The 13,657-nt window shown below is 33.2% G+C and overlaps 2 protein-coding genes across 8 annotated transcripts in view; one reads left to right on the top strand and one right to left on the bottom strand.

The window, feature by feature from the left end:
- DCLK2 (doublecortin like kinase 2) overlaps positions 1–13,657 on the top strand; it is a 104,536-nt gene that overhangs the window by 53,524 nt on the left and 37,355 nt on the right. For 2 of the 5 annotated variants that reach the window (XM_081959511.1, XM_081959510.1), the window contains 2 exons: positions 898–1,014; positions 7,419–11,203. In XM_081959511.1, the coding sequence (XP_081815637.1) occupies positions 898–1,014; positions 7,419–7,496 (195 nt within the window). In that variant the 3' untranslated portion in view covers positions 7,497–11,203. Of the gene's footprint in view, positions 1–897; positions 1,015–1,642; positions 1,723–7,418; positions 11,204–13,657 lie in introns of those variants that run through there. The other 3 variants (XR_014175892.1, XR_014175893.1, XR_014175891.1) reach the window with 3 other exon arrangements.
- The window catches only part of LRBA (LPS responsive beige-like anchor protein), a 357,721-nt gene continuing 355,419 nt past the window's right edge, over positions 11,356–13,657 (bottom strand). For all 3 annotated transcript variants that reach the window (XM_081959507.1, XM_081959508.1, XM_081959509.1), the window contains exons 56-57: positions 13,338–13,489; positions 11,356–12,777 (exon numbers count right to left, since the gene is read on the bottom strand). In XM_081959507.1, coding sequence (XP_081815633.1) covers positions 12,687–12,777; positions 13,338–13,489 — 243 coding nt within the window. In that variant the 3' untranslated portion in view covers positions 11,356–12,686. The remainder of the gene's footprint in view (positions 12,778–13,337; positions 13,490–13,657) is intronic.

The raw sequence follows: 13,657 nt of genomic DNA, 5'->3' as shown, positions 1-13,657 counted from the left end.
TAATGGTAAGAAAAATCATTTTCTGATAGATATATGTATTTAGAGCCAAACTTGATGCACTCACAATAAAGAACGTTCAATGTGAAACTGTTTAAGGTCTGATCAGTTTCAGGCAGCATTGTAGCCTACCAAAGGATTCTAATATACTAATTAAGGTCACAGAGCTGAGCTTGTTAACTTGTAGTTAGCTCTTTTTAGGAAACTGCTTTTTTTCAGAAAAAAAAATCTCTTCAGGAAGAGATTGTTTAAGCAATAAGTCTGCCCTGCGAGAGAGAGAGAGAGGGGGGGGGGGAGAAAAAATGGGTGAGGCACAGGACAGAACTTTATAGGTAGGAAAGAAATTTATCTGAATAAGATGGCAGCAACTACTGATCTTTGCAGCATATCTCTCCCTCTCCCTCTCCTGCCTTTGTCTCTCTTTCAGGTGTTTCACATAGCAACCATTTCACTTAATGACAAAGTCATTGGAGCAGAATGTGCTTACTTATACTGATCTGGCTATTTTTTTTTAACGGTTCAACAACTCTCCCTTGCATTTAATATATGCCAATTATAGAAGAGGTAGACTTGTTGGGTGCACTTCCTTAAGTAACTGAGAAAGACATTGCTCTTGAAAGTATGAAAAGAATTAATGGCAATTGTAAGCTTTTAGTTCCAAAGAGAGTAGTGAGGAGCTCAGTAGGTGATCAGTAGTATTCTCCTGAATATGACTAGGTGAAAAGAAAGAAAAAGAGATTCAGATAAAAGTTTCCAAAATGGGTCACTTTTTATCACGTGTCTGTTCATTTATCGTGGATTCTTCATCATGGATTCTTCATCTGGATGTCTCTATGCTAATGTTTGTATCATTCCAATGCTTCTTCGTTGAATAACAGTGTGCTCATTTTCTTTAAAAAGGATGATGCCTCTCAAGAAAATAATATGCATGCTGAAGTAACAGGTAAATTAAAGCAGCACTTTAACAACACACTTCCCAAGCAGAATAACCAAAACGCAGGAGTGTCTATTATCATGGTAAGCAAGTGCATCATTTCTACCAATTATTTTACTAATTTGATATTTCCAACCCTTTCCAGAAGAGATACAGCTTTACAGTTATTTTTCAATACAAAGTAATAGTGCATATTTTATGGCTGTGTCAATGTCTCTTTGTGCCATCGATGCATTTTTAAGAAAATTTAAGCATTTGACAAAACTGTTCAGTTTGAGACGTTCTGTTTACAAATTGTGCAATTAAGCCAAAGTAAAGAGTGCTACTCAAAGCACGTGATTTACCATAATTCAGCCTAATCAGCTGTCCTTTAGTTCTTACATTTGCACTGAGAAAAAGTTATCTCATGAAATATATCCTATTGGCAATAAAGTTCTTAAAGATGCTATTTATGTTAGCAGTCAGTTTTTATTTGCACCAAATCATTAAAATGCAGCACCAATAGGTATTTCCAGGACTGCTAGACATACTGACCAAATTTAGGTTGAAGGGGGATGGAGACAGAAATGTTAATTTTTTATCACTTCTTTAATTTTTCCTAACATGGACCAGCTTTAAAAGTAATGTTTTATTTTAGGATGAAATAGACTAATTTGAGGAACAAAGAAAAATAATACAGGCTGATTGTTTTGCTTGCATTTTATTTGACAGTTTGACTTGACAGTCTGAGAGACTTCAAAACTCAATGTTTTGTATTTTTGAGACTTTGGATAATCCTGAAGCAAAATCTGGTATAAAATCCATTATTAAATAGAGTTATTTTAAAATGCTAACTCACAGCTGCTTTGCAAATTTGCACTTTAAGCTTGTTTCTAGTCATAAATATAATTCAGCTTCTGGTTTCTTTTTTATGTGAAGTTCTGGTTGTTTTGTTTTCAAATTTCTAGCCTTCTGGCTTTGCTTCTAGGCAATGAAGCAAACTTGTAATTGTAACTTCATTTATCCTTCCTTATCTTCTCCCTGGTGGTAAAGGCTATTCTTCCAGAAACTAAATTATAGTATGTAAAATTGCGTTTTGAGCCAAAGTCCATTAAGCAATTTGAAACTTGCTTGAAGAATCTGAATGCAGGTAGTCCTTGACTTACTATCATAATTAAGCCCAATTGTTAAATTAGTCATTGTGTGGCAGTGCCCAATTTTATGACCTTTTTTTTTTTTTGCAGTTAAGAGAATGCCATGGTTGTTTAGTGAATCCATTTTCTCCATTAGGCACTTTTGCTGGAAACTGGAAGTAAAGGCTGGTTTCCAGCAAAAAAATGTAGTCATGTGGTTGACTGATGTTGCAAATGGTCACAATTGCAGGCCAATTGCTGAATACCCCAATCTGGGTCATAAGTAGAGATGGGGAGATCTGCCATAACTTTAAACAGTTGCTAAGCGACAAGCAATAAGTCGAGAACTAACTGTAGTTTTAGCTGTAGAAAGAAACACAGGGTCCCTCAGCTTGAGGATCACTCCATACATAGCTAAAGGTGGCTGGGAGTAGAACCCATTTTTGGAAGGATTTTGTTCAATGCCTTAAGGATCTACTTAACAACATCAAAAGCCCGTAGAATTTTGCCCTCATCTGATTGATCATAAAAATAAATTGTGGTAGACTGTTTGGGCCTTCAGTCCACTCTTTTAAACCTTAAAATAAGTGATTTAAAACAAAATACATTTGGAGAACTTAAAAAACAGAGTAATTATATCAAGATAAGTTGAAAAAGTTGCAGGTTGAATTATATTGCTTGGTGTAAATAAGCCAAATTGCTTCCTCCATTTCTCATAAGAAGAATATTTGTGTTCATTTTCTACCCAGAGGTGGTTTGCTCCCGGTTCGGCCTGGATTGGGCGAATTGGTAATATCGGTGACGGAAGGCTCTGCCTACCCACCCGGACGCTTCTGTGCATGCGCAGAAGTGTCACGCACACAAGCAAACCGGTAGGGAAAACATTAGAAACCCACCACTGATGTAATCAGAAGAGGTGGGAGAATACAAGAGTGTAATGCGTGACTTTTCAGATTTATATACAAAAATGCTGGCAGATTGTCATGGTATTTTAATCTTCTGCTAAGAATAGTAATTTCTGTGTAGAATATGTGTGTAAAAACAATAAGATATGGTAGAATCCAAGGAATACATCTAAGGAATTATTTTATCAACCACAGAAAAAAAATAAAATGAAATTTATTTAGCCTAAGAGTACACCACATACAATATAATAAAAACAAAGTATCTCAATTTATCAAGTGAATACATCTCGATTTACAGCCATTCACATGATTGTCTTGAATAAAATTCATTTTCATTTCTTTTGGGCAAAGAATTGTGCTAAAAAACCATTATTTAATCAAAGCAGAAAAAAACCATTTTTAGAATGGCTTGCAATTTTTCTTCTTTTGATTCTTATAAAGGTCATATAAGGAAGGTTTCAGTGCTGCTTTTTGAATATTGAAATGATTTATTTACATTTATAAATGTTGCAATGCTATTGGTCCTGCTTCCAGTAAGTCTAGTGTCTGTCCGTTGCTTCCTTCTTTTGCTTCTTCTCCCAATGCCTGCGCTGCTTTCCTCTGAATAGGTCCAAGGCAATGGTATGTACTAATTACAGTGCTTCTTTGCCACAATTTAAAAAAAAAGATTCTTGGTTTGAAAGAAAAGGAGAAGTAACCTTGTAACAATCTTGGACAGAAACTTTTGTCAAGAGATGTAGTACAATCATGCAACAAGCTTTCATTGCATTGATATATTTGCACCATTCAAGCATGTTCAATATTGCTGCATGATGTTTTCTATTTTTGTAGATTTGAAAAGCAAAACAAAAAACAAAAACCAACAACACTTGGGCGTTCCCTCTTTTTCTTATTTTCTTCTTCTTCTTCTCCTCCTCCTCCTCCTCCTCCTCCTCCTCCTCCTCCTCCTCCTCCTCCTCCTCCTCCTCCTCCTCCTCCTCCTCCTCCATAGCACAGGTATAGTTCTGAAATTGCTTGAGAGCTTTTCCTTGGCTAAATTATGATAATCAATTTCAATTAGAATGATCATCATATTCTCATGGATTTTTATTTCTGTGATCATATTCCTAAAGCAGCCAGCGGCTTGGCCACAAGCTCAAAACAATTGATAGACTATTCACACTTTTGGTCTGCAATCTTCTCAATCATTGGCCCCAATCATTATTTTACACAACATCCTTGGTGCCAATTTTAAAGAAAAATAAGAGTAATACCTTTATGTTTAGACATTGTTTATGAGTTAACTCACAAAATATTTTTTTTATATTTTAACTATGACCAGTCAAATGCTCTTTTTGTCCATCTGAAATAAAGCCTAAAATCTTACATCTGCTAATGAAAGTTATTATGAAAGTGAACCATTATGAAGTAAAATGTCTTCTTCAGTTAACTTTTTGTAAAAGCTTAGTTTAGTTTGTTGCCATGTGCTTGCTTGAGTCACATGCTCACTTAATGTTAAAAAAAATAAATTTATATTAGGAGTTTATAATTCAAGTTATAAAACTAGTTACAGTCCATTCTTAGATTTTTATTTTTCAAAAAATATCAAGCACAGTTGAGACACAATTGAGAAACAAAAATCAAGAGTAATAACATGAGCAAGTTATATTATTTGAAGGACATATAATAATGGGGTTGGTTAAATTTTATGATACCTTTCACTTCCGCATAATAAAGAAGGGAGAGACATATTTTTATATATATTCATTTTTGCTTCTTCCAAAAAGCATCCATTACTTCCATACTGGATACTCCCTATTATCTTCCTTATCATCACTCTCACATTCAACTTTTCCCCATTTGCAACAAAGATTCTATCAAACAACACAAATTCATAAATCTTTACCATTAATTTATATCTTATAAATTGTGTGGTCCATTTTTTCCCTGTCAAATACAATTTACATTGGACTTTGGTATATTGGCTGCATACTCTATATGGCAATATTATGGCTTATGTAACATTTCCAGTAAACCATTCAAGTTCTTAACCAACATCATGGGACCACTTTTTTTTTTTAAAAAAAGTGCATGCATATTACATTCCCAACCAACAAATCTCAATATTGCCATTATAGTTCTTTCGTCAGTGTCTATCTGAGCCCTGGTATTTCAGGCCAATTCTGCCCACAGCCTGGAGTTCAGTCCTGACCGGCTCAAGGTTGACTTAACCTTTGATAAAATAAGGATTGTTGGGAGTAATATTCTGACATTGTAAACCGCTCAGAGATGCTGTAAAAACACTATGAAGTGGTATATTAGTCTAAGTGCTATTCCTATCATTAGTCTGCTAAAATGCAGAGCCATTCTGTAAATGTTCCATTTATTCTCATCCATGCTATATTCCATCACATCCACATTCAGCAGCCAAACCTCAACAGTACTTCCTTAAAATATCCTATAATCCAAGCCTATTCACTTCTATTGTACAGTTGCCTGAAATCAACCATTGTATGTACAATATTCTTTCTTTCTTCTTTCTTTCTTTCTATCTATCTATCTATCTATCTATCTATCTATCTATCTATCTATCTATCTATCTATCTATCTATCTATCTATCTATCTATCTATCTATCTATCTATCATCTATCTATACATTGATAATGATTTTCCAAAGGACAAAATACCTGGTCTATACATATTGTGTCTGGTAGAAAGAGGCACTGCATTCGCCCATTGAAACATCACATTTAACCCTTTCACTCAGAATTTCCCCCAAAGTCTTAATAAGCACACTGAACTAAACACAGTATAGATTTCCCATTCACTCGTGTTACTATCCTTGGTGCTTGTTTACTTGTAGACGTTTCATTACCAACTATGTGGTTTCACACTAACCACATTCTTCAAACCATCAGGCATATGTATGTTAAAGATTCATACAACCTTTTCCTGAAGAGATATCCATATTTTAACATTTATCCAGTCACATTGTCCGCACCTGCAATCTTATCTTTTCTATTCATTTATATAATAACTTTCTTTTCTAAACTATTTATAGCATACTTATGAAGGCTTCCTGTTTAATCCTTTTCACTTGTTTCCAAAGTAGTTTTTTTTTCCTTTGAAATTGTTCTGCTTTTTAGGTTATTACTCTAACCACAGTCTTTTCTTTCTGTACATACACATTACATGACACAATCGTTATGACAGTGAAATTTCATTTTTTCAGCAATTATTCTCTTACATGTATTTGCTTTTCATCCTTTTGCATCCTCTTGCACGTCATTTTTTCAAGTAACTTTTTTCATGTTCCCATTGCCTTACTGTACACTTTTCAGTAGTAGTCCTAATTCTTGCACTGTTGAAAGCAATATCCATGTCCTCTGTCAATTCTCGATTCATTCTGTGGAAATTCACATTGCTTGTGCCCATGAAAGTAGCAAATAATGGTGTGTTCTACATCCTGAGTTTCTCATCTGGGGTATATCCTTCATTGATTCTCAGTCTTTCCTCATAATCACATTAAGCATGCTTTTGAATTTATATTCATTCCTCTGCCACATGGATAGACATACAAGTGAATTATGTTTTTGAAACAAACAGATCATTTAATAAGTATGTACTCCAAGTCTGAATTATCATTCATTCTTGGATATTGAAATAGCCAAGTCACTTTTTATTTTATAGTTCATGTCACCAAAGAGGGTTTGTTTTAGTTCCACAAATGCATTTATTTGTTTATGGATAAATCTTCCATTTAACAATCTTATATTTTAAGTGACAATCTTCTAAGTACCTGTCTCTTTAGGTTCACCTTGACATATGGTGACTCTATGGCCAAATCCATGCCTTTTGGGGAGATTTATTCATATCCTATCGTATCGTATCGTATCATATCTCATATTTATTTATTCATTCATTCATTCATTCATTCATTCAATTTCTGAAGCTACCCAACTCTATCGCATGACTCTAGGTGGCTTACAAGTCTAAAATTATGAAACAATTAAAATAATTTTAAAAAACACTTAATAATTTAAAAAACACCCACAAAATAAATAAGTAGAAACAGTAGTCATGATAGTTAGCCAAGTAACCCTTCACACATTCCAAGCCCCCCGGTCCAGATACATAGCCAAATTTTTGAAGCTTTGGGGGCCATTCTAATCTCTGAGAGGAGAATATTCTATAAGGAAGAGCCTGCAGCAGAAAAAACCCTGTCTTCTAGTTTCCGCTAATCATCATTCTTTGGTTGATGGGATCTGCAGTATGCCCAATCTGGGCATGCAATTCTTCTTACTAATGCTGTGCATATGAGAAACGACTTTCCAAACAATCCACAACCTCACACCTTTAAAAAAGATCTTAGAAGTTACTTTTCCTTTTCTTCAGACTTTGCATGTATCATTTTTAAAAATACAATTATATGTATGTATAACACTTGTCAGTGATGTGATTTACCTTTTTCTTAAAAAAATATATTTTAGAACACAGCTCTAGATAAAGAAAATCAGATATTTTGCAACAAGCGCTGTCAAATCCCAGATCAAGCTGATGTGAAATAAATCACAAGATAATTCCTGCTTCTCAGCCTTCTACAACTGATCACAAGTTGACTTCTCCTGCTGCTTCTCAGTTGCTCAGACTCTCTTCCTACCTTGAATCAGCATGTCATGAGCCTGCAAGATTAATTTTAAGAAAAGTTCTAATGAAACCCACAGCTAGGTCAGCTACTGATTTCTTAAACTTGCTACTTTATTTTTTCATGTCTAAAAGGGATGCAGGTTGTATGTACAGTAGATTTTAGTACTCTACCTATTACATTTGGGAATTCTTATGTCTTTAAATGAATTTGTGTTCAGTATAATTTCAATCATGCAAATGAATTTATCTTCTCATACTTGGACATACAAACTTTAAATAGGTATAACTATTAAGGAGCCTTGCCCGACAAAGTCTAGATTTTCTAAAAGAAATGCTAGACAAAAAAGGAGCGGGACTCATTTCTTGAATTTAAAAATGCAGGTCTAAAATCTTGAAGCAAGATTATTCCCAGTGGCAATTTGTACAATATTGAAAGTCATGTTGTGGAGGTTTGAATAATGGGGTGAATGGATAGCACACTTATCTTTGACATTAAACTTTTTGATTAAGTACCATCAAGTTGGTGTTGACTCTTAAGTGATCACATAGATAAGAAACATAAATTTAAAATGTGGAATTTAATATAGAATAATTCAATCATTGACAATCATTTTGCAACCAACCCCATTTATGAATGAGTGTGTTTTGAAGATTGCAGTTAGTAAAGATTTCTCTGCACAGGTTGTTTCCTGCTTCTCCTTTTCTGTCATGAATGACCATGTTTTTTTTTTTCTTGGAACGGAAAGCTTGCTGCATGGTGTATTATCTAAAAAAAGAGCAGTATATTTATAGCAAGCTTGTGTAATAAATGAACTACTAGTCACCAACACAGAATGCTGTCAGCATTGTATTTTTTTAATTAGCCCACTCTTAAAGAAAGTCATCAAATGTTTGGGGAACTATAATGCTAAATGTGCAGTGAAGGGTAGATGAAGTTATATATTAATGCTTGTTTCAATATTGTATGTTCTCTGCTTGTTTTATTTTTTCTTTCTAACAATTTTAAATCATTTTCTATTAGCTCTTTACATTAGAACTAAGAACTGCAATAAACATTTTTCTTCAAAAGAGTAAGTAGTAATTTTTTTGAGAACTTATAAAGCAAATCCAGGATAAGTAATTATCTTGATTTCCTTCTATTCTGAGTACACATTATGTTCTCAAATTTGATAACATAATTTTATTTAATGGGATCAGGCTGGTTTTTTTTCTTTTTATGTTTCAGGTGTATGTTATTACAATAGAAAACATTCTGAGTATAGCTATATAATTGTGTCATTCAGTTATTTCCAGATACTATTTTGTTTTACACTTGACTGTCTTCACCTTAACATTTGCTTATATGTTTAAATCAGAATGCCTGCTAAGAGATTTTATTTTTTTAGGTATGATAGCATACTTAGTATACTTAATTTTGCTGTGGCCACTTTTAGTGCAAATTAAAGATATTAGTCCCCATCCCTGATGTAACTCTTGTATTAAAACTGGTCCACAAAATTACCAGAAAGTAGCACACATTAAGCAAGTCTAATGTAAAAATAATTGTTGAGCATAATTTTAAAAAAATCTGGACATTTCTTTGTGCAGTATTTCAGGTGTTCTGTTTGCTTCTATAAATATTAAGCATATTCTTTTAAAACTTTCTATGAAGATTTATGCAGAGCTACACAAACGTTACTAAAAGAAAAAACCCAAGCAATATATATTTCAAATATTTCAGGTCCAAATATTTAAATATTACATTTTAAAAGAAACAATTTTTGCATCTCCATGAATCTCGTATGAAGTTGCCCTCTAAGCTTCCCAGATTGAAGTATTAGTTATATAATTATTTCTTCCATTATTAAATACATATAAATATTTTAAGAGATGTATACTTGCTGATGCTATATTTCAGCAAGTGTAATGGATCCTAAATTACTTTCCCAAATTATGCTTTTTGAAATTTCCATGTTATCCCCTTCCTTTTTTCCTCCTCCTCCCTTCTTATTTTACTCAGATTATTTATTCAGATCAGTATTGCTTCTGCATACTAATACTGGCTCTTGTTCTTACCTGTAATAATGAAAAAAGAACTACCTCTTTTATATTCTTGATTTCAACAGCCCCTATGAAATCAGTATTACTCAACATTATTGATTTCAAACTGTGGAAAATAGGGATCAATTTCAATGTTGGATTGTGGCAATGTTCCCACCAACTCTTGTGTATTACCTTTGTCAAATTCAACTTCAGTCTTCAGTCTAATCAATTCAGACTGCAATCCTGAAACTTCAGACTTAAATACTCAATTTTCAGTCAACATAAACAAAATCAAGACCATATTGTGCCTGTGCTTCAGGAGCTTAGTTTTGAATAGTCTGAGATTAATCAGTCAACTGTACACATATGAATGGCACTATATTAGCATAATTTAATGCCTATAATTTCTTTAATAAAAGATAAAAGATTTATACGATCTGAGGAGAAACCAGATTAATGACTATGATTTCTAGCTTTTAATTTATTTCTAGCATCATACTCAATGTTTAATATGTAGTACAAATTCAGTTTTAATTTAGTTTTTCCCCTCCGTCTTAAGGGTTCCAATTGTTTAAAATTTGGTGGTCCATACCCAGTATACTTTAAAGCCAATGTTCAAATAGTTATACCTCTTTCCACATTCTACTAGGACTATAAATATTTATATTCTAATTTCTTTACATAAAAATGATTTTAAAAAAACTTTCATCAGCTCACTAGCCATGTGGCCAACTATTAAAGATGATGGAATGTTCCTGGTGAAAAACCATCCATGCATTGGCCATTCTTTTCTGATATAATTAAATTTAAAAAAAAATTGGGTTTCTAGTCTTTCTCTGCGAATATATTTTGGCATCCGAAAGATTGCAGTGGCACAAGAAATTGCCCAATAAAACTCTCCTGCCTCAAATCTAAAGCACATCCCGTTCAAGAAACAAACAAAAGCAAAACAAGGACACGTCTGTTCTAAGCACAAGGAAAACCAAAGAACAGACACACTGCATCAAGCCCTTTATGAAACACATATAGCATTCGTCTTTCATTAGCAGCTGTAGTTAAGACAGTTGACCGGACTTTTAGTAGAATGCATAGAAGAATAGGGGCTTGAATCTTCTTCCTGTCCTATCAAATCTAAACAATGCCTTGGTTTCACACGGAGCACAAAAAGTAATGAAGAACAATGTAAAGTTCGACACGTGACTGCAGATATTAAAATGTCAGTTTGACTTCAAAATGAGAAGGAAGGAGCGTTTAGGAGCAAGAGTTACTTTTTGTTCTTGATTTTGGTGATTAATCTTTAGACATTTCCTATTTCAGTGGAAGACAGTGCTTTTTAAAAGAATCTAACATTGTAGTGCAACTGTGCTCAGGGTTTTTAAACTGTCATGTCTCTCAATATAAGCATAGCCAGTTTTCTAGTTTGATCAACTATTATCTGAGTATAATCAATAAAATCTTTGATGGCTTGGGAGAGGAAAGTATGACTACCTTTGCAAAGTTCAAGGCCACACCCATCATCCATTACACACATAGGAGCAAAATTTGTAGATGGCGTTAGGTCTGTGCTAACAGAAGTGTAGCAATAAATATACATTTGGCATTTGCTGTGTTCTCTGAAAATGTTTGGTACATGTAGCAGTAACTATAACCAAAATTTCCTATTTAAAAGACAAGATTTACAATCATTTTGTTTTCAAAGTTCTGCATTGTTTCTTATTAGCAAGTTATGTTCCTGTTGTAATAAATGAAACATTAAAATACAAATGCGTTTTTTATTTCATATCTTGTTTCAAACTGAGTTTTCCCCTTTCTGATGCTCATATAAAGAAGGGCTATTTGAATATTAGGAAAAAAACATACAAATTGCTTCAAATAATTAGTTGAAGAAATTATATACCAATAAAGACAGAGAAATGTAAATTTCAAATCTTAAATGACAACTTATCAACTTATCAAGAAATAATTTTTGCATACTAAAAACAATACTTTTCACATATATAATTACAGAATTTTGCACAGCAATCATATATTAAGTAGAATTTATGCAACACCAAAATAACATTGTTCATAATACATTTTATTTAGTTTCCCAAGAGCTTGAAGAGAGATTGTCAGCATGATTGAATCAGATTTGATGGGAACATGTCTTGTTTTTAAAATCAATATAAGGCTTGTGCAATACAGTTCTCTAGTTGTTTTTGTAGGCACACAATAACTTTTTCCATTTTAGGTGCTGAAGGAAAATAGCAGATATTCAGCACAAGTGGGGTTTTTTTGGATCCACACATGGTTTCAAAAAGTACAGAAGATAATAGAATACTTCTAAAATCCTCAAAATAGACCTTAATTTTGAAGAAGAATGGGCCTGATGAAAGGATACAAAAATATGCTTGATGTATAAATTCTGCTTATGATTATTTCTCTCTCAACCATACAATAAAATAACAAATTAATAATTTAAAAGATATACTAATCACCTAGATCTAGAATCACGCTTGATCATTACACAGATGTGAAAACAAAATTACATAATTTAAATATTCTTGATTTTCAGAAAATTCAGTGCTTCAAGTTTGCTATCACTGTAAAAGTACAAGACAAAAGGGAAGGGAGGGATAAGCACAGTTTAAAATGTCAGTATTATAACTGCAGGTATTATAACCAACTTCCTTTGTTATAACAATTTCCATCATTAAAATCAAATATTCCATAAGATTATAAAGATTTACATGAGAAACATGTTTCATAATATAGCTAATACAAGAATTATAGCCACCCCATTACAGTCTCCCCACCCCCAGTATAATGATCAAAATAGATTTACTATGACTATAAAATATAGATTTTCTTTATATGCTACAGAACCCCAACAATCATCTTCTGTTTTTCCCCATCCCAAAAAGTCAAGCAAAGTCTACAAAAATAGCAATTAACTTCAAAAAATAGCATCTCCCAGCAAATTTAAGTTACATTCAGATATATTAACTATTTATAAGATCTAGAATATGACAAGATACTAAAGAGAGATGTGTATGTTTTAAGTCTCCATATGAGAAGAGCTGCACGGCCACACCAGTTTAATTCATATTTCAGTATCTGGTTTGGTATTCATGATGCCACCTGTTGAAATCATTGTAGAAAACCACTATGCTGCCAGAAGCCATGCCTGTCATTATACACCTGTGAAGGAAAAATATGCAGAAAAAGATCATTTTGCTGAAGTAGCACTTACCTATACATAGCTTTATGAACATTAAGTTAAACCACAACTAAAGTTGTGTTTGAAAATTCAATAGTTTTAAGACCTAATGTTTCTTCTCATTCCATCAGCAACATATTTTTTTACTGCAAAAAATGTTGCCCAAGTTTGGGATTAATTTAAATGTCTCATCCAAAACTAGTGTATTTGGAGATGTTCAATTACATCTAGCAAATCCAGTTGAGAAGCAACAAATGGGATTTAATACAGCATAGAATCCTGTTATTCTGAAATCTTTCCATTCACTCCCCCCCCCCCCCAATTTTGGCTATTTTGAAGTAGGAATTTGTTCACTTTCAACAGAACCAGTATATCACTATAAAATAAATATGTTTCTTTTAATCATTGATTTGTGCATGCTAACTGAAAAAACCTTATATGAAGTGTATGATTTTCAGTAAATTTGGTGCTTTAAATTCTGCTATCAGTATAAAAATACAGAACAAAAGGCGGGGGAAATTAATATCCAAATCACTCTCACCTTTGGTCATATGAAAGAGTCATGGATCGGATTCCAGCATCACAACCAGGATAGGCAAAAAGCTGCTTGAGATCATATACTTGCCATACCATAACAACTCCATTGTCTCCTCCTGTGAGGAGGTACTGCCCATCACGGCTCAGCTGGATTGCCTAGATCAAGACAAGTGACTTGAAATAATGAAACTATTTTCACATTAACTTTTTATTCCTCAAATGCTATTACTTAATTATCATGTCATAAGACCAGGTTACTTTTTATGAAGGTGGGATCTATAAAAAAGAGAGGTTAAATAAACACGTATTTTAATCATTATTTTT

The sequence above is a fragment of the Natrix helvetica genome, assembly GCF_964273705.1.
Source record: "Natrix helvetica genome assembly, chromosome: 7".
Classification (NCBI taxonomy): domain Eukaryota; kingdom Metazoa; phylum Chordata; class Lepidosauria; order Squamata; family Natricidae; genus Natrix; species Natrix helvetica.
This window is presented reverse-complemented; position numbering and strand designations above follow the sequence as displayed.